At 43.0% G+C, this 25,223-nt stretch overlaps 1 protein-coding gene and 1 long non-coding RNA gene across 3 annotated transcripts in view; one reads left to right on the top strand and one right to left on the bottom strand.

Moving 5' to 3' along the window:
• The window catches only part of Cyp19a1 (cytochrome P450, family 19, subfamily a, polypeptide 1), a 27,387-nt gene extending 5,042 nt beyond the window's left edge, over positions 1–22,345 (top strand). Inside the window, exons 2-9 of the mRNA NM_017085.3 lie at positions 1,734–1,884; positions 7,944–8,098; positions 11,291–11,467; positions 14,194–14,308; positions 14,853–14,967; positions 15,658–15,820; positions 19,277–19,518; positions 21,171–22,345. Of these exons, the coding sequence (NP_058781.2) occupies positions 1,734–1,884; positions 7,944–8,098; positions 11,291–11,467; positions 14,194–14,308; positions 14,853–14,967; positions 15,658–15,820; positions 19,277–19,518; positions 21,171–21,419 (1,367 nt within the window). The 3' untranslated portion in view covers positions 21,420–22,345. The remainder of the gene's footprint in view (positions 1–1,733; positions 1,885–7,943; positions 8,099–11,290; positions 11,468–14,193; positions 14,309–14,852; positions 14,968–15,657; positions 15,821–19,276; positions 19,519–21,170) is intronic.
• On the bottom strand, positions 11,376–25,223 carry LOC103693097 (uncharacterized). 2 transcript variants are annotated; one of them, XR_005488200.2, is made up of 7 exons: positions 25,091–25,223; positions 22,570–22,637; positions 21,466–21,656; positions 19,497–19,733; positions 16,521–16,556; positions 14,769–14,880; positions 11,376–11,515 (listed from the first exon to the last, which is right to left on the bottom strand). It is a non-coding gene; the product is annotated as an uncharacterized LOC103693097 (long non-coding RNA). The 2 variants fall into 2 exon arrangements; XR_593920.4 differs by lacking the exon at positions 19,497–19,733 and having other exon boundaries at positions 25,091–25,222.

Below are 25,223 nucleotides of genomic sequence, written 5' to 3'. Positions count from 1 at the left end.
AAACAGCCTAAAATACAATTGTTTTTTATTTCATTTAAAAATTTATTTGTGTGTGCATGCATACATGAGTGTATATGTGTTCTCTCTCTCTCTCTCTCTCTCTGTGTGTGTGTGTGTGTGTGTGTGTGTGCGCGTGTGTGTGAAGGACAACACTCAAAAAAATCAAAATCACTCTTTATATTAAATACCCACACACAGTTCATTTGAAAACACTTGTGGAACATCTGTGATGAATTGTTATAATATAACTGGTATTTTGTTTAAAACACATTTTAAAGATTAAAAGTTGGTATATCTGATATTTTGGAGAAACATGCATTTGATCAAATCTGCTTCTTTAAATCTTTGAGCAAACATAAGGGAATCACTTTAAGATAATGCCAGTCACCTATGATATAATGTGGTGCTACTAGGGTTAGAAGATTGAAAACCTTTGGCTACATTTTGATTCTATTGATCTTTTGACTCAAAGATCTTTTCTTCAAATAGGTGTTGGAGGAGGAGGAGAAGGAGGAGGAGGTCTGATAATCGTATTAGTAAGAACTCAGTTACTCCAAAGCAAATTGTTAAACAGTGTTTTCTAACTTGGGAGTGAACATCCAGGTCAGATGATTCGGCTTACACCCTCTAGATTATTACACAGACCTTGTAGACTTCTACAACTAGACATATCTTGGCTTTATACCGATTTCACTGACTTTATGGAATTTTTAAAAAGATTAGAAAAAAATTGTCTATGATAAATTTTAAAGTATCGAAGGTATTTTTATTTAACTTTTTACCAACCACTTGTAAAATAAAGTCTACCAGGTTTGATTGGAATCCCAACACTTGGAAGTCTGAGACAGGAGTATCTTGGTGTTCAAGGAGAACCCGAGCTAAGCAGTTTAACCCTGTTTCAAACAAACAAACAAACAAACAAACAAACAAAAAACCCCAAACATAAATCGTGATGACACATACAAGTGAAAGGGCTGTAATCAAACATGTTACTTTGGATGCTACAGAGTTAGCAGAACAAATTCGAGCTACAACTTTGTTTTGTGACATAAACCACATACAATTCCCTCCCTTTCCTCTGGGTTCTGGTTCTGCATAACCCTACATTGTCTATGTAAGCAAGGCTGTAAGCTAGACACTGCTCTCTGCTGAAACCAGACCCCGGTGCGTGAGCCCCAGTGTAGATTAATAATGAGTTCTCAGGTTTGTATTACTTCGTGAGGTTTTTGCTCGACTCCTCGTCACAAACGGAGCCATTTAAAATCGGTGGATGTTTTGAGACTGCACGTTGTTATCCTGGCAGATCTCCCCTCAGAAGAAAGAACACCACGCTTGGTTCTAGCAGGCTCGTTCTGTCAGCTGGGCTGTTCACAACCAAGACCTTCCAGATAAGAGCAGCAGGCAGCCGTACAGTTTCATCAGCTCGTCACCTGTCACAGTTTCTATGCTTATGGTCAGACAGATAAACCGACTTTTATTCCAGACTGTTAGAAACGAGTGTATAGCCTCCGGTTTAGAGGAGTTGGGACGACAGATCAAGAGCAGCTACTGCGAAGCCACGTGCTTTTCATTCATTCAAGAGGCGGAGAGTCTCGTGTGATTTCTGCTTTTGTTTTAAATCACACTGAGTGACTCACATATAGACTCCAGAAGATATAAAAAAATGAATATGAAAGGACAATATTTTTTTTTTGCTTTATTACGAAGTTCTGTGTTCTTACGATTTGTTGTAGGTCCTGGCTACTGTCTGGGAATCGGGCCTCTCATTTCCCATGGCAGATTCTTGTGGATGGGGATTGGAAGTGCCTGCAACTACTACAATAAGATGTATGGAGAGTTCATGAGAGTCTGGATCAGTGGAGAGGAGACACTCATCATCAGCAAGTGAGTCCCTGAATAAACAAGGCTGGAGTGGCTGAGGACGTGACTCACTAAGAACTCACTTAGCTAGCGTGCGCCAGGCCTGGGCTCCCTTCTCAGTTACCCGGACACCTCTTGTGCTCTGACTGCTTCTACTGCCGCCTTAAAAGCTTCAGCCTTGACTAAGCTTTCCCTATTTAAAAAAAAATGTTGAGTTTTCTTTATAAAAAGTCACTTCATTTTGATAGCTTGGTATTTGGTAAAGCGACATGAAATTGAAGGTGACAAATGGCCATGTAGCCCCTCTGATACTGTGGACAAGAAAATAATTAAAATTTGCTTGAGTTGAAGCCAGAGACACGTAGATAAAGAACCATAGGAAGTTGGGAAGTCATTCAAAATTCCTCTGAGTCACAAATGTGGAAACTTAAGAGACCAGATGGCTTGGGTTTTGCCAAACATGCTTTAGGGAAGACATACCATGTCTCCTGTGTCTCTGAGCTCATTTGGTGTTATTTCTACAAGTAAGCGAGTAAAAAAGCAAAAGCAAAAACAGTCCCCCAAATCCTTAAACAACAAAGCGGAGGCTGGTTTTTGACCCATAGCTTTCAGTTCACCCTGCAGGCTACCGAATACCTACAAGGTGCCAGACAGCAAAGGCAGAAGCCACGAGCTGCTATCCTCCAATCAAAGGCTGTGAGCCAGTGTCTGGGCGGAGCCATCTGAAACCAACCAGGATCAGTAGTGCCCATTAAAAACTAAAGTTCTCCTTCCTGAGCTGTTATACTTTGCTGGATTACGTTCATCGTGGAGTTTACTAAGTTCTTGTTGACCGTTGCACACTAATTTTCTTATCTATCAATCTGAGAAGATGGAGACATTTTAAAAGATTCCACTAGACTTCCAGCTATCTTGACTTTTAGAGAAGTTTTCTACAACCACTATATCATAAATGTTTTAATGTTTATGAGCCGATAGGGCTTTTCCTGTTAGCTAACACCTACCAGGGTATTTTACTGATTTGTTTGATTATATATGTCCTTTTATCAAATATAATAGTTTTCTTGAAGACAAGTTCTTTGAAGTAAATACTGACAGGCATTTACTAGGATGGAAAACATCCTAGAATTCCAAATATTTCAGACTACCCACTCACGTTGTTCTGGATCTGTTCCCTAGTTCTTGCCTGAGGTGTCCTTCTGATGTTGTAGTGCTCTAAGGAATGGCCGAGGCAGACTACATCTATGGAGCCCTAAACCATGTGGTGGGGGATGGACATGGGACGTGTCATGCTCCTCCCGGAGCAGCGAAGAGGTTTTTCTCACTAACAACAGCGGCACAGCTCAGAACTTGTCAGAAACGCACGTGCTTGTACCCCACCAAGACCTACTAAACAAGCATCTAGACTTGAGCCCCCATGGTCTGCTTTCAACGAGTTTTCAGATGGTTCAGATGCATTGTGACTAGACCACAATTATGCTTTGGTTTGAGATGTTAAGACCTACTGAAGTCTGGACATTCTGATTCAAGCAAATTCGAGATGTTTTCTCTACCTTTTTTTTTTTTTAGCGTTTTAGTCACCTTTTCAGTTGGCTATTGTCTTAAAAAGTGTTTTGTAATTTGTAACCCCCGATGCCATTTAGGGTTGTCTAAGACAGTCCCTCCTACGTCTTCACTCTCAGCGCAGAGAACAGACTTCTAGCCCTACTCTATTGGGATGGCTTCTTTTCCCTGGTTTCCTTTGGCAAACAGGCGATACTTACTCAAATGCAGATCTGCCCAGCAGTTCTTTCTTTCCTGATGCTTTAAGGTAGGCAGGGAGCGAATGGGAATTCCTGGGCATGGGCTCTGAGACCTCGCCTGGCTGTAGGCAGACACCAGTCCTGCTTAAGCTCTCCAGGTGATTCCAGAGAACTGTGGAGCTTGGCAAACTCCTACCTGGAAAGAAGGGAAGTTGTTTCTGGGGCAAGGGTGCCTTTCTCCGTCTGGGACAAGCGCAAAGAACTAAGCAGCACTGGGTGGTTTTTCTCTTACTGCGTTATGCTTGAGTGTAGCCAAGGAGAGGATAGTAGAAGACTAGATTTGAAATGAAGAACAATGGGTCTGAGAACACAGTAGTAGGTAAGGTTCGTCCCAGAGAGTGGACGTTTAGAAACTTAGGTCACCAGACAGATCCTTGGGTGCCTACACACCCTTTTCTCTAGGAAAGCAGCTCTCAGTGACTCTGGCCAGCACAGCACTGACTCACAGAGAGGCTCGGACTCCTGCCTACCCTTCCCCCAGCTCGCCAAGCTCCCTTCTTGTTATGTTCCCTCAGGCCTTTCACTTGTTAGAGTCTTTGTGTTCTCCTTAATTGCCTCAAGCCCTCCATTTTGTTGTTAAAGGCTGAGCTCCCCTCTGGAATAGGACTTGTTTGTCCCTATCTCCCTCCCTTGCCTGCTCTTCAAGTTCTTTCCAGAACTACCTGTGCCTCTTGAAACAACCCCATTGGACCTCAGAAAGATTGTTATTTTGCCCGAGTTCTTTTCCATTTGAAAACTTTGAGATTTAGAGTCATTACAACTATGCAGTGACCGCAGTCCAGCTTTTCCAACTAGCCCTGTCCTGAAGGAGCAGAGTTTCAGGTTAGGCAGTCAGGAGAGCTGCTTGTATGCTGCCTGGACATCTTGGAGACTATGAGGTAAAGCCCTGAGATGTGGATGCCTATGGAATCTGCACTAAAGCATACGTAGTGCCCCTGGGCAGCCCCAGGGGCTACGGATGCTATGTTATATACCCAGTAAGTGTGTGTACATTTATTTTTGTCACAAATACAAAAATAAAAATAATTTGAGCATCATTCATGAAGGATAATTAACAATTAACGTGCTAATGAAAGTTTTATTTGCATATCTATCTTAATTATGTGCGGATTTACAAAGAATTTGTTCAACTTATATTAAGAGCTTATGTACTGGTTGGGGATTTAGCTCAGTAGTAGAGTGCTTGCCTAGCAAACGCAAGGCCCTGGGTTCGGTCCCCAGCTCCGAAAAATAGAAAAAAAAAGAGCTTATGTACTAACAGTAATAATTGACTTTATATTCCTTTGATGAATGAGAAGGCATTGAAGGCATAGCAGACCAGGCTCTACTCTAGAAACTACATTGGAGAATAAGAGCAGCTCAAAGTCCCCACTCTCACGGGAGAGCATACTGTTGGTATACCGTGAATAAAGAGGTGAAATATACAGTCTAGCCATAAACTCCTTAATGTGGGTGCATCCTGAGGCCATGTGGACACCGTAGACTATATGAAATGACCATGATGGTTGTCAGGTGGTATAATCTCCTGGGGTCACACTGCTAACTGTGCAGCCCTGTGATGGAAACGTCATTTTGGAGTGTGTACATGATGACCTCTATTCAGTTTGACTGAGATTAAGAGTTTTTCTAAGCTAGGGGATTTTCAGTGATAAGTCGAGACAGCTCTGAGGAAACCAAGTACTATGTACTCTCTAGGGGGAGAAATTGGAAAAAAGGTCGGGGTGGGGGTCAGTTGTAGGGCTGTGGTATAATTGTGCGTAGGTGGGGCAGGCCTCACTGAGGACGGACTTAGGAGAAGGCTGGGGAGGTAATTCAACGGATACAGTTGGAGAGTAGTCAACGATGAGTCCCGACATCAACCACAGGCTTGCTTCCATGCATACACCAACACATGTATGCCTATATAGATGAAGGCTTGGGTACACACACACACACACAAATGGAAAAATAAAATAAATACATTTTTCAAAAGACTCCAAGTGGGAGGCAGAAATTTGGAGAAAATGTACATCATACAGAAGGCAGAAGCCCCAAGGCAGAGCCTGTCTAACCCGTTCAAAAAACGACGAAGATGGCAGAGGGACTGAAAGGAAACACAGTAACAGCTTGCATAAAGCACCTGATCATGTGACTCCTGTAAGCTGTGGCAAGGATGGAGAACTACAGAGGAAATTGCTAATGAAGGAGAAAAGGTGTGCATGGTGTGTGTGTGTGTGTGTGTGTGTGTGTGTGTGTGTGTGTGTGTGTGTGCCCGCACTGTATGAAATGAGATGATGTCCCAGGGACATGAGAAGGGACTGCCTTAGATAAAGGGCAGGTCGTTTCACTCAGCAAGTGAAAGAAGGCTTCAGAAGAAAGGCTGAATGGATAGCTTAGGTCCCAGGGAGCATCTTCTAATTTCCACTCTTTCCTCAGAGAAATTTCTAGTCTTAGTTTGGAGGAGGGACTGACACAGAGATTGAGAGAAAGAGAATGGATGGGGAGATTGAGTAGAAATGCTGAACTGTATGGAGGACCCACCTGAATTTAATTATCTCTGTCTATCTGCCTGCCCATCTGTCTGTCAGTCTGTCTGTCTCCCTCTCCCTCCTCCCTCCCCCATTCTCCCTCTCTCTGTCAGAAGTGGGAGGGTTTGCCCATTTTGGTGATCTCTTAATTTCAATCATATTTAAAAGCCTGGTCTCTGACCTCAGCAGTATTACACCGTCCACTGTCCACTGTCTCTTCTGAACTTGGGCACCCTGCTGGGAGGTCCTCACTTTCTCAAACAGGACATTTCCCTCACTTAGGACTGCCGGTAGGGCTCACCTCAGGGTCAGGTCTTAGCCAGGAGTGTGGGCTTGTCCTTCAAGAGTCCCTTCTCCTTTACTGTCCAATTACTCTGTTTGGATAAACTCTGCCTCGCCGCCTCACCTTGAGAAAAGACCTTGGTTTAAACTGCCTTTTTTTTTTTTTTTTTTTTTTTTTGGTGGCCGTTTTTTTCCTTGATGGTTTTTTTGTTGGCCGAACTTCAGGCTGCCAGGATCACCAGGATGACAGCGCCCTCTAATGGACACGTGGATTAACTATTGCAACTAAGCTAAGGTTCAGTTGGGCTCACCAGACAAATGTAATGTACAGAATCCCTGAGAACCAGAGCAGAAGAAAACGAAAATCAAACCAAAACAATGCTCTGTTCATCGTGACCAAAGAACATAAAAACATACTTTCTGCTTTAATTGTAGAGTAAGTTAGGAAAGAAAGGCCGTGAATCTTATTTTAATTATCAGTAATTTCAGTTTGTTTTATAGAGTGATAATTCTACCTAAGTCAAGTTTGGAGTATCAGATTGATTTGTTGGAATTCGATTTGAAACATCTGATTTTATGTTTTCGTTTATAGAAAGAAATTATAAATTAAATTATAAATTAAAATATTAATTAAAAATTTATCAATATTATTAGGAGTTAAATTGTGAGACAATTTGATTTGACGGTTTTTATTTTGAATTTTTTTTTCTGAAATCAGTGCCAACTAAATGAGATATTTGTAGCATTATTTTGGAGTTTTACCTCATTTTCACAATTAATTCTAGTGGAATAAACCTCTGGCAACTCCTCACCCATCCCAAGCTCAGCGTGTTTATTACACGGAGTTGAGTGGGGAGGCAGGGTCATCTTCATCGAATACAGCTGAGCAAGGAAGAAGGGTCGCTACAGAGGGATAAACAAGGAGGCAGTGTTTATGATATACAGTTGGGTCAAGGAGACAGCTTTAGCTAGCCTCAATAGGAGCAGTCTATAGGGGAGCAGTCTCTGTAGGGGAGCAATCTTTAGGGGGAGCAGTCTCTGTAGGGGAGCAATCTTTAGGGGGAGCAGTCTATAGGGGAGCAGTCTCTGTAGTGGGGGGCAGTCTCTATAGGGGAGCAGTCTTCAGTCCCTAAGTGTCCAGGGAAGAGAGTGATGGCGGATGTCTTCTGAATGCACTTTCAGTAGCCACACTTGGACTAGAGGGAATACTCTACCGCCCCCTACTGATCACTGGAATGGCCTTATCAGCAGCACATCCACCTGGAGCTACTTCACTCGCTCATCGCGAGGAGTCAGAAAGTAGAAATGGTTTACTCAAGCGGGGAGATCTCGGGCTACCTGGCATACTTATTTAACCTGAACACTGGAATCATACTTTTCCATTTGGATCAACACGCCTCTGTCAAGACAGACACCGCACAGGCAGGTGGGCTGCCATAAAGCCCCTCCCTCCCCTCTCTCAGATTGACAGCGCGGCTTGCTTGCCTTCCAGGTCCTCGAGCATGGTCCATGTGATGAAGCACAGCAACTACATCTCCAGATTCGGCAGCAAGCGTGGGCTGCAGTGCATTGGCATGCACGAGAATGGCATCATATTTAACAACAACCCGAGCCTGTGGAGAACGGTCCGCCCTTTCTTCATGAAAGGTAAGTGGGAATCCTGCGTTATTTTCTTAGGTCTGCAATGGTGCTTCTGTTAAAAAGACTATGCTCTAAATTTTACTGCCACATAATTTTGAAATAATACAGATAAACTTTCTTTTTTTTTTTTTTTTTGGTTCTTTTTTTTTTTGGAGCTGGGGACCGAACCCAGGGCCTTGCGCTTCCTAGGTAAGCGCTCTACCACTGAGCTAAATCCCCAGCCCCCAGATAAACTTTCTAAACGCTTGACATTTTCATCCCACAGCAACCTCACAAAATGAATGAAAACTAAGACTCGAATAGGTTAAATGATTTGCCTAAGATTCCAACATTAGTAAACCTAACGCCTCCCGTCCCCCAGTGCAAACACAGTGTCTGTAATCATAGCCACAACAAACTCTGAAGAGATGGACCTGTGTGCTTAGGGTCATTTCAACCAAGAATTTAATGTTTCAGTTTAATGTTTGCTGTAAGCACGACTGAAAAATACATTGGCAGGTCCACTGTCTGACAGGCCAGATGTGGGAGAAAACAGTCAGCAAATGAAACCAGAGAATCTTAGCATGGGGGGAGGGGTCTGTATATTGCCTCATCCAGCCTCTGAGCTTTATGCAACTATAAATGAAGAAATGAAGTCCTAGAGAGGTTGAGATTCACACTGGCAAAGTGGGTCAGAGGTGAGCAGAGGCTGGCCCTAGGCCCTTACCGTGTCATTCTGAACATGAAGATGTTGAGAAGTACACAGGGCCAATTTTTGACACTAACATCAAGCACTAGGAGACACTGTCATGCCCTGGCAATCGCACTGGAGACGGCATCCGGAGGGAACGATTTTAGGTCTGACCATGCACCGTCAAAACTCTTCCTTCCATTCAGACTTCGTGGGTCTGTAAGACTTAGCCCATTGCCATAGACAAGTGCTTGGTTCCTCTGGCTGCCGTAACACACTAGACAGTTCGGGATACAAGTCATGCTCTTTGTCGTAAAATTCTGCAGGTCACAAGTCGGTCATGGGTCCCACCAGGTGACAGCAAGCCTATGGAGATTCCGGATAGGAGGCATCTTTGATCTTACCTCTTCCGGCTTGTAGAGCCCATCATCCCTTGTCTGATGGCACAGGCCCAGTCTTCCTTTGCCTGCCTCTCTTTGTCGTGCCTTCTGTTGTAGCCTCAGCTGGGAAAGTTTCCTCGCTAAGGACTCCTGGGATTTGCTTGGACTTACCGTAGTGACATATCATCATCTCATCCTCTTGAGGACCCACTCTTGAGTCACTTTGTGATTGGGACCCCAGGAAACTTTGGGTAGCTTTTTTGTGTGTGTGCCACTATTCGTGTTGAAGCCGATCTATCTCCTTATGTCTCATAAGACTGACACTGGATTAATGGAAAAGTATAGGTCTCAGGATTATAGTGGGCCCATGTCCACTTTGTACTCATAGGAGGACTTCAGTGATGTCCATTAGTATCTTGTGCTTTATTTCCTTATCCACGGAAATTGATGAGTATTATAGAACATGGACTTGAGATGTTGTAATGAATACATTATATGAATATGAAAATACATAATATATAATTCATATATATACACAACCAAAAGAATATATTATATGAATATATTATATAACATATGATGTCTGGCTCCACAACATTAAAAATTGTATTTTACTTCTTCATCTGGCCCAGGTTTACTAGGAATATGTCAGCTAATATTTGGGATATCCTATTCCCTTGACATTCAAGACTTAACAGAATCTCTAAATGTATCTGTTCATTTAACACGCCAGTGTGATCATCATTGTATTAGGTACCAAGATTACAACAACAAGAAAGATTTGGTCCTGCCATTGAGGACCAGGTAATAGGAAGGCTGGGTAAGGACGACCTACACATTACCAAATACTGTTTAGATAAGGTTGTACGAGGCTGGAGAGAACAGACACGTGGGCCACCTAAAGCCACCAAGGGGCCAGGGAAGACAGCTCAGAGCAGTGGGTACTTACGATGAATTTGGAATGAAGTAGAATTAACTAAGAAAGTGTAACAAAGAAAGACATCATAAGAGCAATGACCAGGATATTTGACAGCAGAGAAAGATAGATCATCGTGACACATCTAGGGACCCCCCCCCCCCAAGGACAAACCTAAGGCCAAGGGAAAGGCAGGATCAAATCACTCAAGACATTTCTCATTAAGTCAAGGACTTGAGTATATCCCAAGAGTTACAAGGGTTCACTAATTATTTCATTCATTGATTCTTTCATTCATCCACCCATCCATTTGTTTGTCCAATCCATTTGTTTGACAAATATGTGCCCAGGCACCTCATGCAGGATTGGTTGAAGCATAAAGCTATTAAATAGTTGTCACCCTCTTGTAGGAGTTCCCCAGTCACTGACACCTGCAAAGCAAGTAAGGACTGGCTCTGCCTGCTACTGCTCTATCAAATGAGTCTGAAGAGAGGCTAAGCATAGGAGAAGGGCACACACACACTCAGTATTTCTTTTTTTTTTAAAGATTTTTATTTATTTTACGGATGTGAGTACACTGTAGAGTGAGTACACTGTAGCTGTCTTCAGACACACCAGAAGAAGGTTTCGGATCCCATTACAGATGGTTGTGAGCCACCATGTGGTTGCTGGGAATTGAACTCAGGACCTCTGGAAAAGCAGTCGGAGCTCTTAACCACTGAGCCATCCCTCCAGCCCCACACTCAGTATTTCTAAGACTGGTGTTGTATGTCTCTGCTTCTAGGAACCTTAGGTGGAAATAGTTAAGGACCAGTCACTGGCTCTGTGTTAATATCCATCTACATGCTAAAATGTCAAATAAATGTGACCTCAATAAAATCCAAGCCATCACCTCAAGGGAACCATGTACAGTAAATGTAAAAAGCACTGGTTGGTGTTATCCCAGAAGTATTAATGTTTCATCTGCAGTCTCAGAAATGATTAGTACTTAAAGAAAGGCTTTAACCTGAACCATCTTTTTAAAGTAATATCCATTTGCTCAATTTTAGTTAAAAAGGTAAGTACTTCTTGCAGAAAACCAGGATAACACAAGAAAGTATGTGAAATGATTATAACATTTCCCACCCTATTATTTAATGTAAAGTTGGGGACAATTGTTCCTGACATATAAAGCTGAAGTAACCTGCTGTGTGTGCCCTGGTGCTTATGATGGCCGAATTTCTGTTCTTCAGCTCTGACGGGCCCTGGTCTTATTCGAATGGTAGAAGTCTGTGTGGAATCCATCAAGCAGCATTTGGACAGGCTGGGTGACGTCACTGACAACTCGGGCTACGTGGACGTGGTGACCCTCATGAGACACATCATGCTGGACACTTCTAACACGCTCTTCCTGGGGATCCCCCTGGACGGTACTGGGACTTGAGTTCTCATGGATTCTGTTCTCTTTCAAACAGGGCCTGTGGGGGCAGTAGAGAGAAGCAAAGTGCCACTTCACTGTGCTTGGCTCAGCATTTCTAAGTATTCCTAAGGATATCCCCCCACCCCACCCCTAGCATTTCTGCCTTGTTCATTCATTTCTAAACTTTCAAAGTAGAGGTCAACCCCCATATCTTCTGTATCTCCTGTGTTGCTCTAAGGCATAGCATCCTACAATGGGCAAACGTTATCTGTTAATGTGGTCATTGACATAGCACTGGTAAATCAGATATATTTAACCATTTCTGACCATTCTTTGGGACATGATACACACACACACACACACACACACACACACACACACACACACACACATATTTATGTACACATATATGTGTTCCTTCTCTCAAAGTCACTCTCTAAGAGAACTTGCTGGTCTCTATGCGATAAAGTGACAGTGCTGATGCTGTTGATGCTGACAAGATGGTGATGACAGTTGTCAGGTGTTTTGCATGTACCAAACATACTGGTTTGTACCAAACAATCTGAAAAGATACTTTATGTGCATGCCTACCATTTAGTATTTATAACAACCCCACAAGGCATCCTACCTTCTCTGCTAAGTGAGAAAAGGCAAACATTTAAAAACGTGCCCATAACTACCACCACCCAAAAGCTGTTGACATTAGTATGTGATTTCCCTAAATTAATTTTTAACCACGTTCCTTGACTCAGCTGTTCACTCAACCAATATGTATTGGCTGCCTACTTTATGTTCCAGGTTCTGGGGAGAGAATCGGGAAGATGGGTAAAGTTTTCAGCTTTGAGAAGCTTATATTGCAGTGGGGTACATGAGCAGTAAAGCTAGTAAATCCCAGGTTACATGGGAGTGATAGTGAGTGCCTCAAGGCAAGAACGGATCAGGGTAAAGAACAGGGATTGAGGTGGGGTAGCAGTGTGGCCATGCCCATCATGGAGCCGAGTGGTCAGGAAGTTATCTCTTCAGTGAGGACATTTAAACATGTTCTGAATGAAGTGAAGTCACAGCCATGTGCAGATCTGAAAGAAAAGCGATCTAGGCAGGGGAAAGAAACACGCACTCTAGCACTTGTGGAAACCATCGGAGCCATACGGTCATCTCTAAGCCCTTCCTTCCTCCTCCCAGCTCCCATGGCCTGGCCATCTCCTGCACTTCCGAGGGGCTACAGAAACTGAATCTGATCATGCCGTTCCTCTGGGAAGTTCTCGTGTCACCTTTCACCTGGCGTGCTTCCAGCCTTTCTGCATATGTCTTTGCTGAAGTTAGGCAGACATGCTGACCTAGCCCTGCTTGCTCCTTGGGTCCCTCCAGGCCTAGGCTGTTAGGAAGGGTTGTGTCAAGGGAGCTGTGAATCCCTGCGCCAATCAGTGGCTGGAACCAGACCGAGATGCCACAGCACCTGTATAAGCCACGTGGGCTATGTTGGTTTCCCTTTATACTGTATACTTGTTAAACTTCCAGGCTGACCTGCATGCCATACTGTCTGCATCCTTAATTTCTATCAACTGTAGGTTTCTTTAATTTGCAAAACAAAGATGTTATCACCCTTGGCAAGACTGTAAGGATTAAACTCAAAAGCTCTGTAAAGCAACCTAGAAGTGATTGGCATTTTAACAGTTAAAAAAAATTCCTTTCGCATTTGTGTGTGTGTGTGTGTGTGTGTGTGTGTGTGTGTGTGTGTGTGTGTGTAACTTGAAAAAATAGGCAAGGACTTTCTTTTCCTTTTTAAATTCAATTTAGCTTATTATCACTTACCTGTCATTAACAATGTATGAGGCTCAAAACAGTGCATTGAAGAAGCTGAGATTAATTCTGCAGTTTCAGCCAAATATAGATAAGTATGAAGGCCATGTGAAGAATGCTATAAAATGGACCTAGCACTGGAAAGTGAGTCATTGAGGAGCTGTTAATTAGGTTGAGAATCCCAGTATATAATATCTCACCTAACTCCAGAATCAACTGAACTGTGTTAGCAGCATAACAGGTTTGGTGTTTTCAAATTAAATATGCCGGGCTGGGGATTTAGCTCAGTGGTAGAGCGCTTACCTAGGAAGCGCAAGGCCCTGGGTTCGGTCCCCAGCTCCGAAAAAAAAGAACCAAAAAAAAAAAAAATTAAATATGCCATTGTCGTCGTCGTCGTCGTCGTCGTCATCATCATCATCATCATCATCATCATCATCATCATCATCATCATCATTATCGTTAGTAAGAAAGAAACATGAGTGCTGCTGTGTACCCACAGAGCTCAGGGGACAACTCGGGAGCTGTTTTTTCCTCCCTTCTTTATGTGGATTCCAGGAATTGAACTCAAATCATTAAGAGGCAAGGACCTTTACCCACTAAGTCATCTCACTTGGCCAAACAACCCCCTTCCAGGTGCCAGGACCAAGGACACAGTAACTGTAATTACTCCTCTGTGTCCAGAAAAGCCAGAGGGAGTGAGAAGCCCAACTGGACTGAGATACGAGAGAGTCTAGGTTGTGGTCTCAGACACGGACTTGAAAACTGTGAATTCTACAGCTAACTCAGCCAATTTAGATGCCAAGCAGATAAGTTAATGAATTTGCCGTGTAATCTATGCAGCTAGACCCAAGACCGGCCAAAGAGTCTGTCTGGAGTTCTGCTTTTAGGTTCACATTTTTTTTTCTCACTGAATTTGTTCTTGATTTTGTTCCACAGAAAGTTCTATTGTGAAGAAAATCCAGGGTTATTTTAATGCCTGGCAAGCACTCCTTATCAAACCAAACATCTTCTTTAAGATTTCTTGGCTCTACAGAAAGTATGAGAGATCCGTGTAAGTAACCCAAGTTTGGAGGATGGGCATGTGCGCTGCTCATTTTGTCTTTGGGGCTGTTGACCCCTTTGATAAGGTTTATGCTCCCCAGAGTGCAGAGGGCCATGCTGACAAAGTTACTTGTGAAATACTCATAGCAATTTGGCTGCACTGGGACAGACCGAAGAACAAAGGAAGCCTCTGGCCAAGAACCTGCTTAGCAGTGGCCAAATGTGTGGCCCGAGGGCTCTCTGGAACGAAGACACTGTGTTATGTTTTGAGTTGACGGAAAAGCTTGGCTAATCCTAACACTGACACCTATCAGAGCTTTCTGCGTATCATAAAAAATGGAACATAGAATTAAAGTTATAGCCTTGGGATTATTAGCAGTGTTAGAAGTCTCAGTTAACCCTGGTACTATAAGACAAAGACTTCATGCAATTTGTTTGTGAAGAAATAAAATATAAACTCATTTACTCACGAGCACTAATGCCTTTAAAACAAGCAGGATCTGTTTTGCTGGGAGTCTAAATAGAGAAAATTTTGACTTCTTCTTTTCCTTCAGCAAGGACTTGAAAGACGAGATCGAAATTCTGGTGGAAAAGAAAAGACAGAAAGTTTCCTCAGCAGAGAAACTGGAAGACTGTATGGATTTTGCAACTGATTTGATTTTCGCTGAGGTATTGGCCTGACTGAACCACAGTTCCTCACCTGCTACATATTATGACTGTGTACCATTGCTTAGAAAATCCTTTTTAGAACTGTGACGTGGTTTTTCTTTAAAGAGTTCCTCTAGCGTTCTATGACAGCCCATCAAAACAGCCCGATCAGCTGTTTATTGACATTTATCCTTCAAATTCTTCTACATTATAATTCATGAAATCAGGAAGAGAAGAGACCTGTGATGCCGAGTAAAAATATCCCTCAATATCTGGGAGCTTTATTCTGGAACCCTCCCCAGCTACCAAAATACAAGAATGTTCCAATCTTGTCTCTAGAATGCCAGACTTGCATCACCCCATAGGGTTAATAACATCCGACAAAGTCTAATGTTATGCAGATAGTTATAACATTGCATTGTTTAGAGAATAATCCTAAAAAGTCTGTGCTCAATAAAAATACAACAAAAATACACGAGATGCCCAGTTAGTTGAATCCACTGATGTGGAACTCTGGTGTATGGAGGGTCAATGGTGCATAAGTAATCAGCTGTCTGTTTATCTGTATGTAGAATATTAATATGCACACTCTTGGTACTGATCACAGGAGCCTCTCATTTCATTTTGTTGAGGTGCTTGAGTGGCACCTCCCATAATTTTATGAAAATCCGATTCCCTTTCCCCACATCTTCTCCTCTTTCAATTCCTCAGAGACGTGGAGACCTGACAAAGGAGAACGTGAATCAGTGTATATTGGAAATGCTGATTGCGGCCCCTGACACCATGTCCGTCACTCTGTACGTCATGTTGCTTCTCATCGCAGAGTATCCGGAGGTGGAAACAGCTATACTGAAGGAAATCCACACTGTTGTTGGTAAGCAGTTGTCAGATAAACAGCAATACCGATGGAGATCCACACTGCTGTCGGTAAGCGGCTATTAGACAAACAGCAGTGCTTCAGGAGCTCCCTTCTGAACGGGAGTGTCGGCTGCTCCATATATCTTAAGAATCTGGTAAAACTTTAAGGAAAGATAGAGTAATTCTGTCACATCTTAGCTGTACTGAGTAGGTTAAAATGGCAGTCCCTCCTATTTATGTCGTATAAATCATAAAAATGATGTGTGTTTATTGAAGAATCCAAACACCAGAGCAATGCGTAAGGCAGAAAGTGGACGTCCTAATTCTTTTCACTGTCTCTGAGCCCTGTTCCCATCCCCCAAACTACTTGCTTGCTGTATGTCCTTCAAGAGCTTTTTATTAGTGTGTGTGTGTGGTGTGTGTGTGTGTGTATATGTGTGGTGTGTGTGTATGTGTGTGGTGTGTGTGTATGTGTGTGGTGTGTGTGGGGGTGTGTGGGGTGTGTGTGTATGTGTGTGGTGTGTGTGTGTGTGTGGTGTGTGTGTGTGGTGTGTGTGTGTATGTGTGTGTGTGTGGTGTGTGTGTGCACATATGCACTTGCTACAATGTGACTGTGGAGCTCAGAGGACAGCTTGTGGCAGTTATTTCTGACCTCCTCCCAGCTGGATTCTGAGGATCACATTCAAGTTTTCAGGCTTGGTGAGTAGTACACTTACCTGTTGAGTCTTCCCCCAAGCTTGAAATCTTCCTTCCTGTGCACACAGACATAGATATGGTCAAGTTTGCCCATCTTAGAAAATCATAGAGTACTTGCATGTGACCTACTTAGAGCCCTCCCATAGACATTAGGTCACCTCTCAATTGTTTATAATGTCTGATGCAATGCAGTGCTATATAAATAGTTATGGCATTGTTTTACCTAGAGAGGGACTGCAAAATAAAGGCAAACACAATAAGTATACATTGAATGCTGTTGGTTGACTCCATAGATGTGGAACTTGAGCTTCATGTGCTCTGCCTGCCTCGTGAGTTTCATATGTCTATTTTAGTGGGTCCACCTAGGAAGATGGGTACTGTTTACAAAGGTGTGTGTGCGTTCACCTTGTGGAGGGAGGAGGATGAAAGGGTAACGGCAGAGGCCAGGGAGTAATGAGCTTCCTTCTTCATGGCGCCACAGATGTTGGCCCTTCCCCCACTCTTCCCACAGCTTCTATAGAGAAGTCCCCAGGGCTCCCACCCCCACTTTCATTTTCTTTATTCTTCATTTTACTCATTCATTAATTAATTTTTCCACTTCACATCCTGATCGTGACCCTCTTCCTCCTCTCTTCCCAGTCCCGCCCTTACAGATCCCTCCCTCCATCACCTCTCCCCTTCTCAGAGAAGGAGAAGCTCCCCTTAGGTATTACCCTGCCCTGGGACATCCAGTCCCAGGAGGACTAAGCTCATGGGCTCTCACCGAGGACCAATCAGGCAGCCCAGTTAGGGAAGGGGATCCAATGGCAGGCAACAGTCAGGTGTGAGGGCCCCACATGAAGACCTAGCTACATACATGTCCACTACAGATGTGTAGGGAGCTTTGGTCCAGCCCCTGCATGCTCTTTGGGTTTCTACCCCCATTTTCATGACTCCCCTTAAGCAGCATCCTGCCCTCACTCTTCTTTGGAATTCTGAGAGAAAACAAAAAACTTATTTGGAGTGGCCTTCGCCTGTGTGATCCTCTTTGGAACGCACTGCTCGCAGATGGACTTTCACATGAGATGGACTTTCCTGACCTTTCAGGAATGGCACCATCTCTAAAAGAGCATTTTATTGCTGCCTGAAGTAGTTGACACTAAGGGAAAACTGAATTCGTTGAATATATGAGAGTAGGGTTCTGTAGAGGCATTGATAAGGGACAATAAGCCTGTCAAAGTAGAACAAAAAACAGGAGAACTCTGTTCCAGATTCCAATGTTTCCTCAGTGTTTCCGATGCAGCTTTCAGAGTCTGTGTAGAGGGCAGATTGCAGCATTCACTGGGCTGGCTTGTAGACTAGTGGGAGAAAGAAAGAAATAAAAAGAAAGAAAGAAAGAAGAGAGAGAGAGAAGAAGGAAGGAAGGAAGGAAGGAAGGAAGGAAGGAAGGAAGGAAGGAAATTTAATGGAATGAAGAGAAGGCACTGTAGGAGAGTCTAGGAGGGAAACTGATTTCGATGGCTTTTATCAGATGTGATGGAGCTTCTCAATGCCTCCTGACTCTTCATCTGGCTCTGCAAAGATGGGAGAGCATCAAGGCATGTTGCAACATCCATGCTCCCTCTTGTGGTCCATGGTCATTACTTTCTAAAAATTACTTTCAGAATGATCATCCCTTTATCTCTCCACCCTAGTTATGCATATTTGCTGGATCCTTGGGCACAGAGCACAGCACTTCTGATGCAGCTTCTCTACCTTAGAATTTTCTGACTGAACTAGTTCTCTCTCTCTCTCTCTCTCTCTCTCTCTCTCTCTCTCTCTTTCTCTCTTTCTCTTTTTCTCTCTCGTCTCTCTCTCTCTCTGTCTCTCTCTGTCTCTCTCTCTGTCTCTCTCTGTCTCTCTGTCTCTCTGTCTCTCTCTGTCTCTCTCTCTCTCTCTCTCTCTCTCTCTCTCTCTCTCTATATATATATATATATATATATATATATATGGATACCTCAGGACCCCAGGATGCTTTGATTCTGTTAAAATGGCTCACTTGAGGATACTCAAATTTTTTGCCACATTTGGAACAATCTAAGCTTCTTTGATCAATGCCAGGTCAGTTGAGACACTGGGACTGTCTTGTTACTCCTCAATAGCCATCAGGGCTGGGCAGGACACTCACTGTTTCTGAGGGGAGTAGTAAGCATCTTGACATACTCCTGCACCCGTTTGTTTGAGGTCAGTCAGTGATGTGTGGGGAAGCAGCAGGAGGGGTGAGTTTTATGTACTGGGCTCACTGCATGATCTCACGGACTCTGTAGCAGCCTTGTACTTTTGCCTGGGGTGGTTACTGTGCTAGCTGGCTCATACAGTAAGAGGCACAGTAAACGTTCCCTAGAACATAGAGTAGGTGGAAAACTCAAAGACTTAAAGCAGAGGAAGATGGGATGCAGAGTAGGTGTGGCCCACCTGAAACTGCAGAGGGTATGTCTCCTTGGAAAAGGTGATTGCCCGTCTCATACCCATTGACTACAGATGGGAATGCTGGTGTCATAGGATCAGATTTTCAGATAATTTTAGGAAATCTTTGTTGTGCTTGTTAAGAAATTTCCAGAAATGATTTCACATCTAAACTTTTATAACATCCTTTGTGGACCAAGTATAACACATTTGTTCCCAGTGAGCGGTCTGCATTAGAATTAAAAGCATTTATTTTCTAACCAAGAACAAACTGTTCCACGGAAAAAGAGGATCTTTAGTGCTCATCACGTATAAAACTAACCCTCTTTGTCCTTTTTCATCTGTTCCACAGGTGACAGAGACATAAGGATTGGTGATGTGCAAAATTTGAAAGTGGTGGAAAACTTCATTAACGAGAGCCTGCGGTATCAGCCTGTCGTGGACTTGGTCATGCGCAGAGCCCTGGAGGATGACGTGATTGACGGCTACCCGGTTAAAAAGGGAACTAACATCATTCTGAACATCGGAAGAATGCACAGGCTCGAGTATTTCCCCAAGCCCAATGAATTTACCCTTGAAAACTTTGAGAAGAACGTAAGAGCTCCTCCTTAGATCCGAGCATGTTGTTTCTGGTGTTTGTGGTCTTAGCTGCTCCAGTCCTGTGCTTGCGCCACGCCCACTTAGCCTCACCTGCCCTTTTACGTCATGGGAGAACCTGTGTCCTAGGGCTTAGAACATGGCTAACACATTCATTGCAAGCCAAAGATGTTGGCTTTGTAGCTCTGTAAAATGTCTGTATAGTTGCCACCCTGCGAAGTAAAACATAAAATGTCCTTAATTTGGCAAAGACTTATTTAAGGCAACTGATTTCTTCCATTCAAATTATCATTTAATTAAAAAAGACCCTTATGTGTATTCGTGTTTTTACCTGCATGTGGGCAAGCATACTATTTATGTGCCTGGTTCTCGAAGAGTTTAGAAGAGGGCATTACAGCCTTTGGAATGGGAGTTTATGGATGACGATGAACCACCATGTGGGTGCTGGAACTGAACCTGGGTCTTCTGGGAAAACATCCAGTTCTCCTAACCACTGAGCCATACATATCTCCAGCCCCAAATTTATCACTTTTCTATAATGAAGTAAAAGAAAATAATGCATCACTTTAGCATCCTCTAGAGTCAACTGTCCCACCAGCTAAGCAAAGGAAAATCCATTCCTGCTTTAGATAGAAATCAATCGAATAAGATTTAGTCTTATTGCTGCCTTTATTCCAGTCAATAGCCTCAAGCAATGGATGTTATTCTAAATAAAACTCAGTGATCAAAAGGATCAGTGTTCTTTTTTATACAGCCGGTGTGTAGGAGAGAGGTTTTTGCTTCCATTAGGTCGGAACAATATTATTAAGATAGAATTTTCCAAGTCGCTCCCCATATTTCCTCCTTTTCAACTTGTGTGTAGCATGGGGACCCAATGCTGACACGGCACTCTAATTGCTGATTCTAGACAGGCAATCCCTCATCAGTCAACTGATTGACAATTTTTTTTTGTAATTCTAGTATATTGAGGTCATGTAAATACATATTAGACAAGAGAGACAGACAGACAGACAGACACGATCCTCATTGATTTTCACAGTAACTAAAAGTTTCCAGAGGACCTGATGTAATGGTATATTACTGTGATCCTAGCGCTATGAGGTAGAGGCAAGAGGATCAGAACTTTGGGGCTAGCCCAGGCCATAGAGATCCCCCTCTCCTTCTCACACACACAAGAAGTTTGACACTAATGGTCTGGTCATCCATAGTTTTTTGTCTTCATTTCATCTATTATATGAGCGCTCTCTCTCTCTCTCTCTCTCTCTCTCTCTCTCTCTCTCTCACACACACACACACACACACACACACACACACACACACACATTTGCCTTAGTAACTTGCAAAGCACCAGGGAAGCTGAAATTACTCTACAAGGTATCTAATATTGCCCATATTGTGGTGATTCGAACTGCCTTACCCCAGCTTATTGACATGCAAACAAAACTAGGGACTATCTGTGGCTGGTCTGTGTTACAGGAGAGGCACAGTGGTCGAGAAGGATCCTTTTTTAGCCACCGTCATTTGTCTCAGGCAGGGAGCAGCATGACAGAGCTCCAAGTCAGAGTATTCTGACTGACCCATGCTTTCAGAGAAAAAGCAAAGCAAAGGTGGTTGCATGATTCTGGCTAATCATCTGATCGTTTTCATAGGTTCCCTACAGGTATTTTCAGCCATTTGGCTTTGGGCCCCGCAGCTGTGCTGGGAAGTACATCGCCATGGTGATGATGAAAGTTGTCCTGGTTACACTTTTGAAACGATTCCATGTGAAGACATTGCAAAAAAGGTGTATTGAAAATATGCCGAAAAATAATGACTTGTCCTTGCATCTAGATGAGGACAGCCCCATTGTGGAAATAATTTTCTCTCCAAGGAATTCAGAAAAGTACCTCAAACAGTGAACAAGTGGGGTCTGTCTACTCTGACACATTACTCATCGATAGTTACCTGGGAACCATCAGTTTTATCGAGTAGGTGGCCTCAACCTCACCACGGATGTTTGATGGTCTGAAGCATTTTATGATCACAGCTCCTATGGTTTGTCAGCAAGCCGAGCATCCATCCAGAGAGCCGGGATGCAAAAGAAAGGAGTCCATGTTGGGGACCAGTAAAGAGACTGAAGCCTTAAAGGACCAATCCTACAAAATATACATTGGGAAAGCAGGCCATCAGTAAAACCCATCTGGTCTCCTGCTAGAGTTCCAAAGTTGTCGTCAGCACATCTAAATGACTCTGGCAGAAGTACTTAAGTTATTAGAAAGGCCAGGCCATGTGGGGTCAGGCATAAATGAACAAAGGAACTTTCATTTGTGTGTGTGTGTGTGTGTGTGTGTGTGTGTGTGTGTGTGTGTGTGTGTGTTGAGGGTAAGTGGGAAGTAACAATCTAGACTCTTCCCACAAGTTAAGCCCGGTTGCTTATGATGGATCCCCATGTAAACTGTTTTGGGGGCAAAAGTTAAACATGGGAGTATTGTTTCTTACTCTCAGTTCGTGCTCCCAGGAGTGTAGCTTGACTGTAGTAGGTGTAGATTCAGGTAGAACATGCCTAAGTCGTATTAGCCTGAGTAAAATATAGCTAGGACTCTGTGTGTGGTGTGGGGGGAAAATCACATGGTGCATTTCAAATAAATAGGTCTTTTTAAAAAGCCATTTGCATTGTTGCTTAGCTCCTTTAGCAGTCTGAGGAAGGAAATCCCTCTGTGACTACATTGAGTACAGCAGGCCAGTGGGCCCCCACTTCTAAAGAGTCATCTCTTCCTTTGACGTACCTTCTCACCTTTTTTTGTCATGACCCCATTCTTTCAAAGAATAAAGAGTTGAACCCTCACAAGTCGTTTTTCGTCCTACCTCAGATTTAAGAGTTACCTTAGAGATTAAAGGAGTAAGTAGCTCATTAAATCTCCATAGCCATAGGTAAAATGTACACCTTGGAATTAGAGTCAAATAAATGGATTAATTTTCTTTACATTGCTTTGTGTTCTAAAGTCACTATAAATGTATGCAGTAGCCAGCATTTGGTAACTTAAAAACTGAAAGTTAAAGCTCACTTACATACATGACGTGTTTCCATGAAGGGGACAGCCATCGTGGTATCCCATGCAAACATTCCTTTTGACTTCCTGTTTAGCAACAAGGACACAGATGAGCGTGAAAGATGCGTGAGTGCCTTGACACCATGAACTGTATTTTGCTATTCTATCTTTTCTCCATTCCCAATCTAACTTTTCTTATTCACTGTCAAGATCGGCTTGGCATAGACACACTTGCTCATGACAGTCTAAAATCTCAAGTATGGACATTGGTAGGAAGGACATCCTTGGGCTTGGATATATATGGTTTAAAGAGAGCTAGGATATGACTATCCACCTAAATCTGTTTGCAGGTCTAGATAACCATCCAAATTTTGCTCCAATGATCAAGGTGAAGGTCAGCACATCACACTAACTCACTCGATAATTCTCAGTGTGCTTCTTACTTTGCTCTCTGGAGCTGCATGGCTGCAGAGAGCTCTCTCTTATCAGGGTTCTTCGCTCACTTATTCTCCTGGTGTATCAACTTTTATTTCACATGAAAATATGCACCGAAGGCCTATATGTTATGCTGAGGCGAGAAGTTGAAAGAGTTGTATCTAGATAATATGGAAACAATAATGGGTTTAAAGAACCCAGAAGTTGGAGGTAGGAAACATGGAGAGGACAGGAAGAGAAGTGCTGGGCTGACGATTGAGGGAACATCTTCCATTATCAAATATTTGGTTCATTGTTGAGCCTAGCCTCTTTAGACAAATACCATATGTTCCCACAAACGAGAAATCTGTCTATTGGCTTTCCAGTAGGCTGATGGACACACATTTGAAAATCTTATTATCCCTTCAAATTCTTATATATTAAGTGCTCATGACAAATAGGCCACAGATTCTATTTTTGTCAGCTTTCAAAAAAGCAGAATGTATGCTACCAGTAAAATTCATGTACATAAGTTTTACCACGATCAAGTTATGAGAACGACTATCCCTCTCCTCTCCACTGTGTCAATCACCTCTGCTAGGCTTTCATGTGGAAAATAGTCAGGTTCTGAACTGTTCTCATATTGGGAAATGGCCATTGGAAATCGCCATTTTGCATTTCTAAGTTTCACTTTTCACTATGTGATTATGTAGCATTGACCATCACAAAATAATGCTACCTAGACTCTCTTCTGCATCTTGTGTCAGTTCTGGGGCCGACCTCTGACTTAGACTTTCAGAAAGACTTGTTAAACTGAACCTGATAGTGAATTGGAATATGTGAAATTTTCAGTCAGACGCTCAATTTAATTTAGGAAAGTTACTATCTCCATTTCATTATTTTACGAAGCACCTTTTTCACATCCCCATTTGTTCGTTTGCTACCTACTGGCTAGAGTTTCCTTCTTTTGTGTACACATAACCCCTCACATATGGGCAATCTCCAGATTCTGTTAGTAAAAAACTCAGTTTTTAAACTGTATCTGTCACTTGAAGAAGTGACCCAGATGGGACCGGAACCCATGACTTATGAACTTTGTCCCAATTCCTTAAACATGGCCTTTAGCTCCCCCATCTTCTGTCTTGATTCTGCAGAGTGTAAAATTGCCAGTCTCACGGAGCTTATTCTAAGACATTATTATTTGTCAGAGCAGAGGTTCCAACTTGGAATGAAGGCAATAAACCACTCCCTTAAAACAACAAAGGGCCGTAGGAAGCGCAAGGCCCTGGGTTCGGTCCCCAGCTCCGAAAAAAAGAACCAAACCAAAACAAAACAAAACAACAACAACAACAACAACAACAAAGGGCGGGGTAGCTCTCCCAGCTCTCCTAGCTCCCCAGCCTTACTTTCATCTGACAATGCGCTTTCAGACTTGGAGAAGAGCAATTCTCAAGTCAGGCAGCAGGGGGCAGCCATAGCGAAGGTTTAGCTTTGAGGTTTGGCAGCGTCCAGCAGAGGAAGTGCAACCTTCCCAAGCTTCTGGCAGTCTCTCACTCCATGGTGTGCCAGACAGTTTGGTGGGCATTATTGTCTGGTAAATGGAAATGCCCTTCAATATCCATTTATTTTATCATTTCGGATTCCCAAGAGGCTGACTCCAGACGTTCCCCTGAGTTTAGATCAGAAGCTGTCCACGGAAAGCTATGACACAGAGAGTAACTCCCTGGGCTTTGCTTTCTACGTCTGAATAGAGCTGAAGCACAGTGTCACCGGCTGGAGTTGTGACACACTAGAAACTAGTTGCTATCTAGTGACTATTAAAGGCATATGATCCAGGGATAATAGTAGCTTATTAGTTTAGCCTTAAAAATATTTATAGACCATGCTGTGCTGGATGTTTAGGAGAAATAACAATGTATAAGATATTCTCTCAAAAATATTGTAAATATTATTTTGAAATTTTATTTTATTGTCCTAATAATAGCAACACTATAATCTATGGTTTCTTTTATTGCCGTTATTACGAGCTCAGCCCCAAACATGAAGGCCAGTGCTGCCTGAGGTTTTGGTCTCTGTAGTCTTCTTTCTAGTTGGCTCTCACATTTCATTTATGCCCCACACTTTACCTGGTCAGTGCGTAGACCTTTGACTTGACCTGTCCATGTGGAGATCTGTGCTTTAGCCTTCCCGATGGACAGTAAGAGTCAGGCACTCTGGGAGCAGGAGGGTTGCCAATCTGGAAAAGGGGACTTCAGTTAA

This window comes from Rattus norvegicus, chromosome 8, assembly GCF_036323735.1.
Source record: "Rattus norvegicus strain BN/NHsdMcwi chromosome 8, GRCr8, whole genome shotgun sequence".
Taxonomy (NCBI): Eukaryota; Metazoa; Chordata; class Mammalia; order Rodentia; family Muridae; genus Rattus; species Rattus norvegicus.
This window is presented reverse-complemented; position numbering and strand designations above follow the sequence as displayed.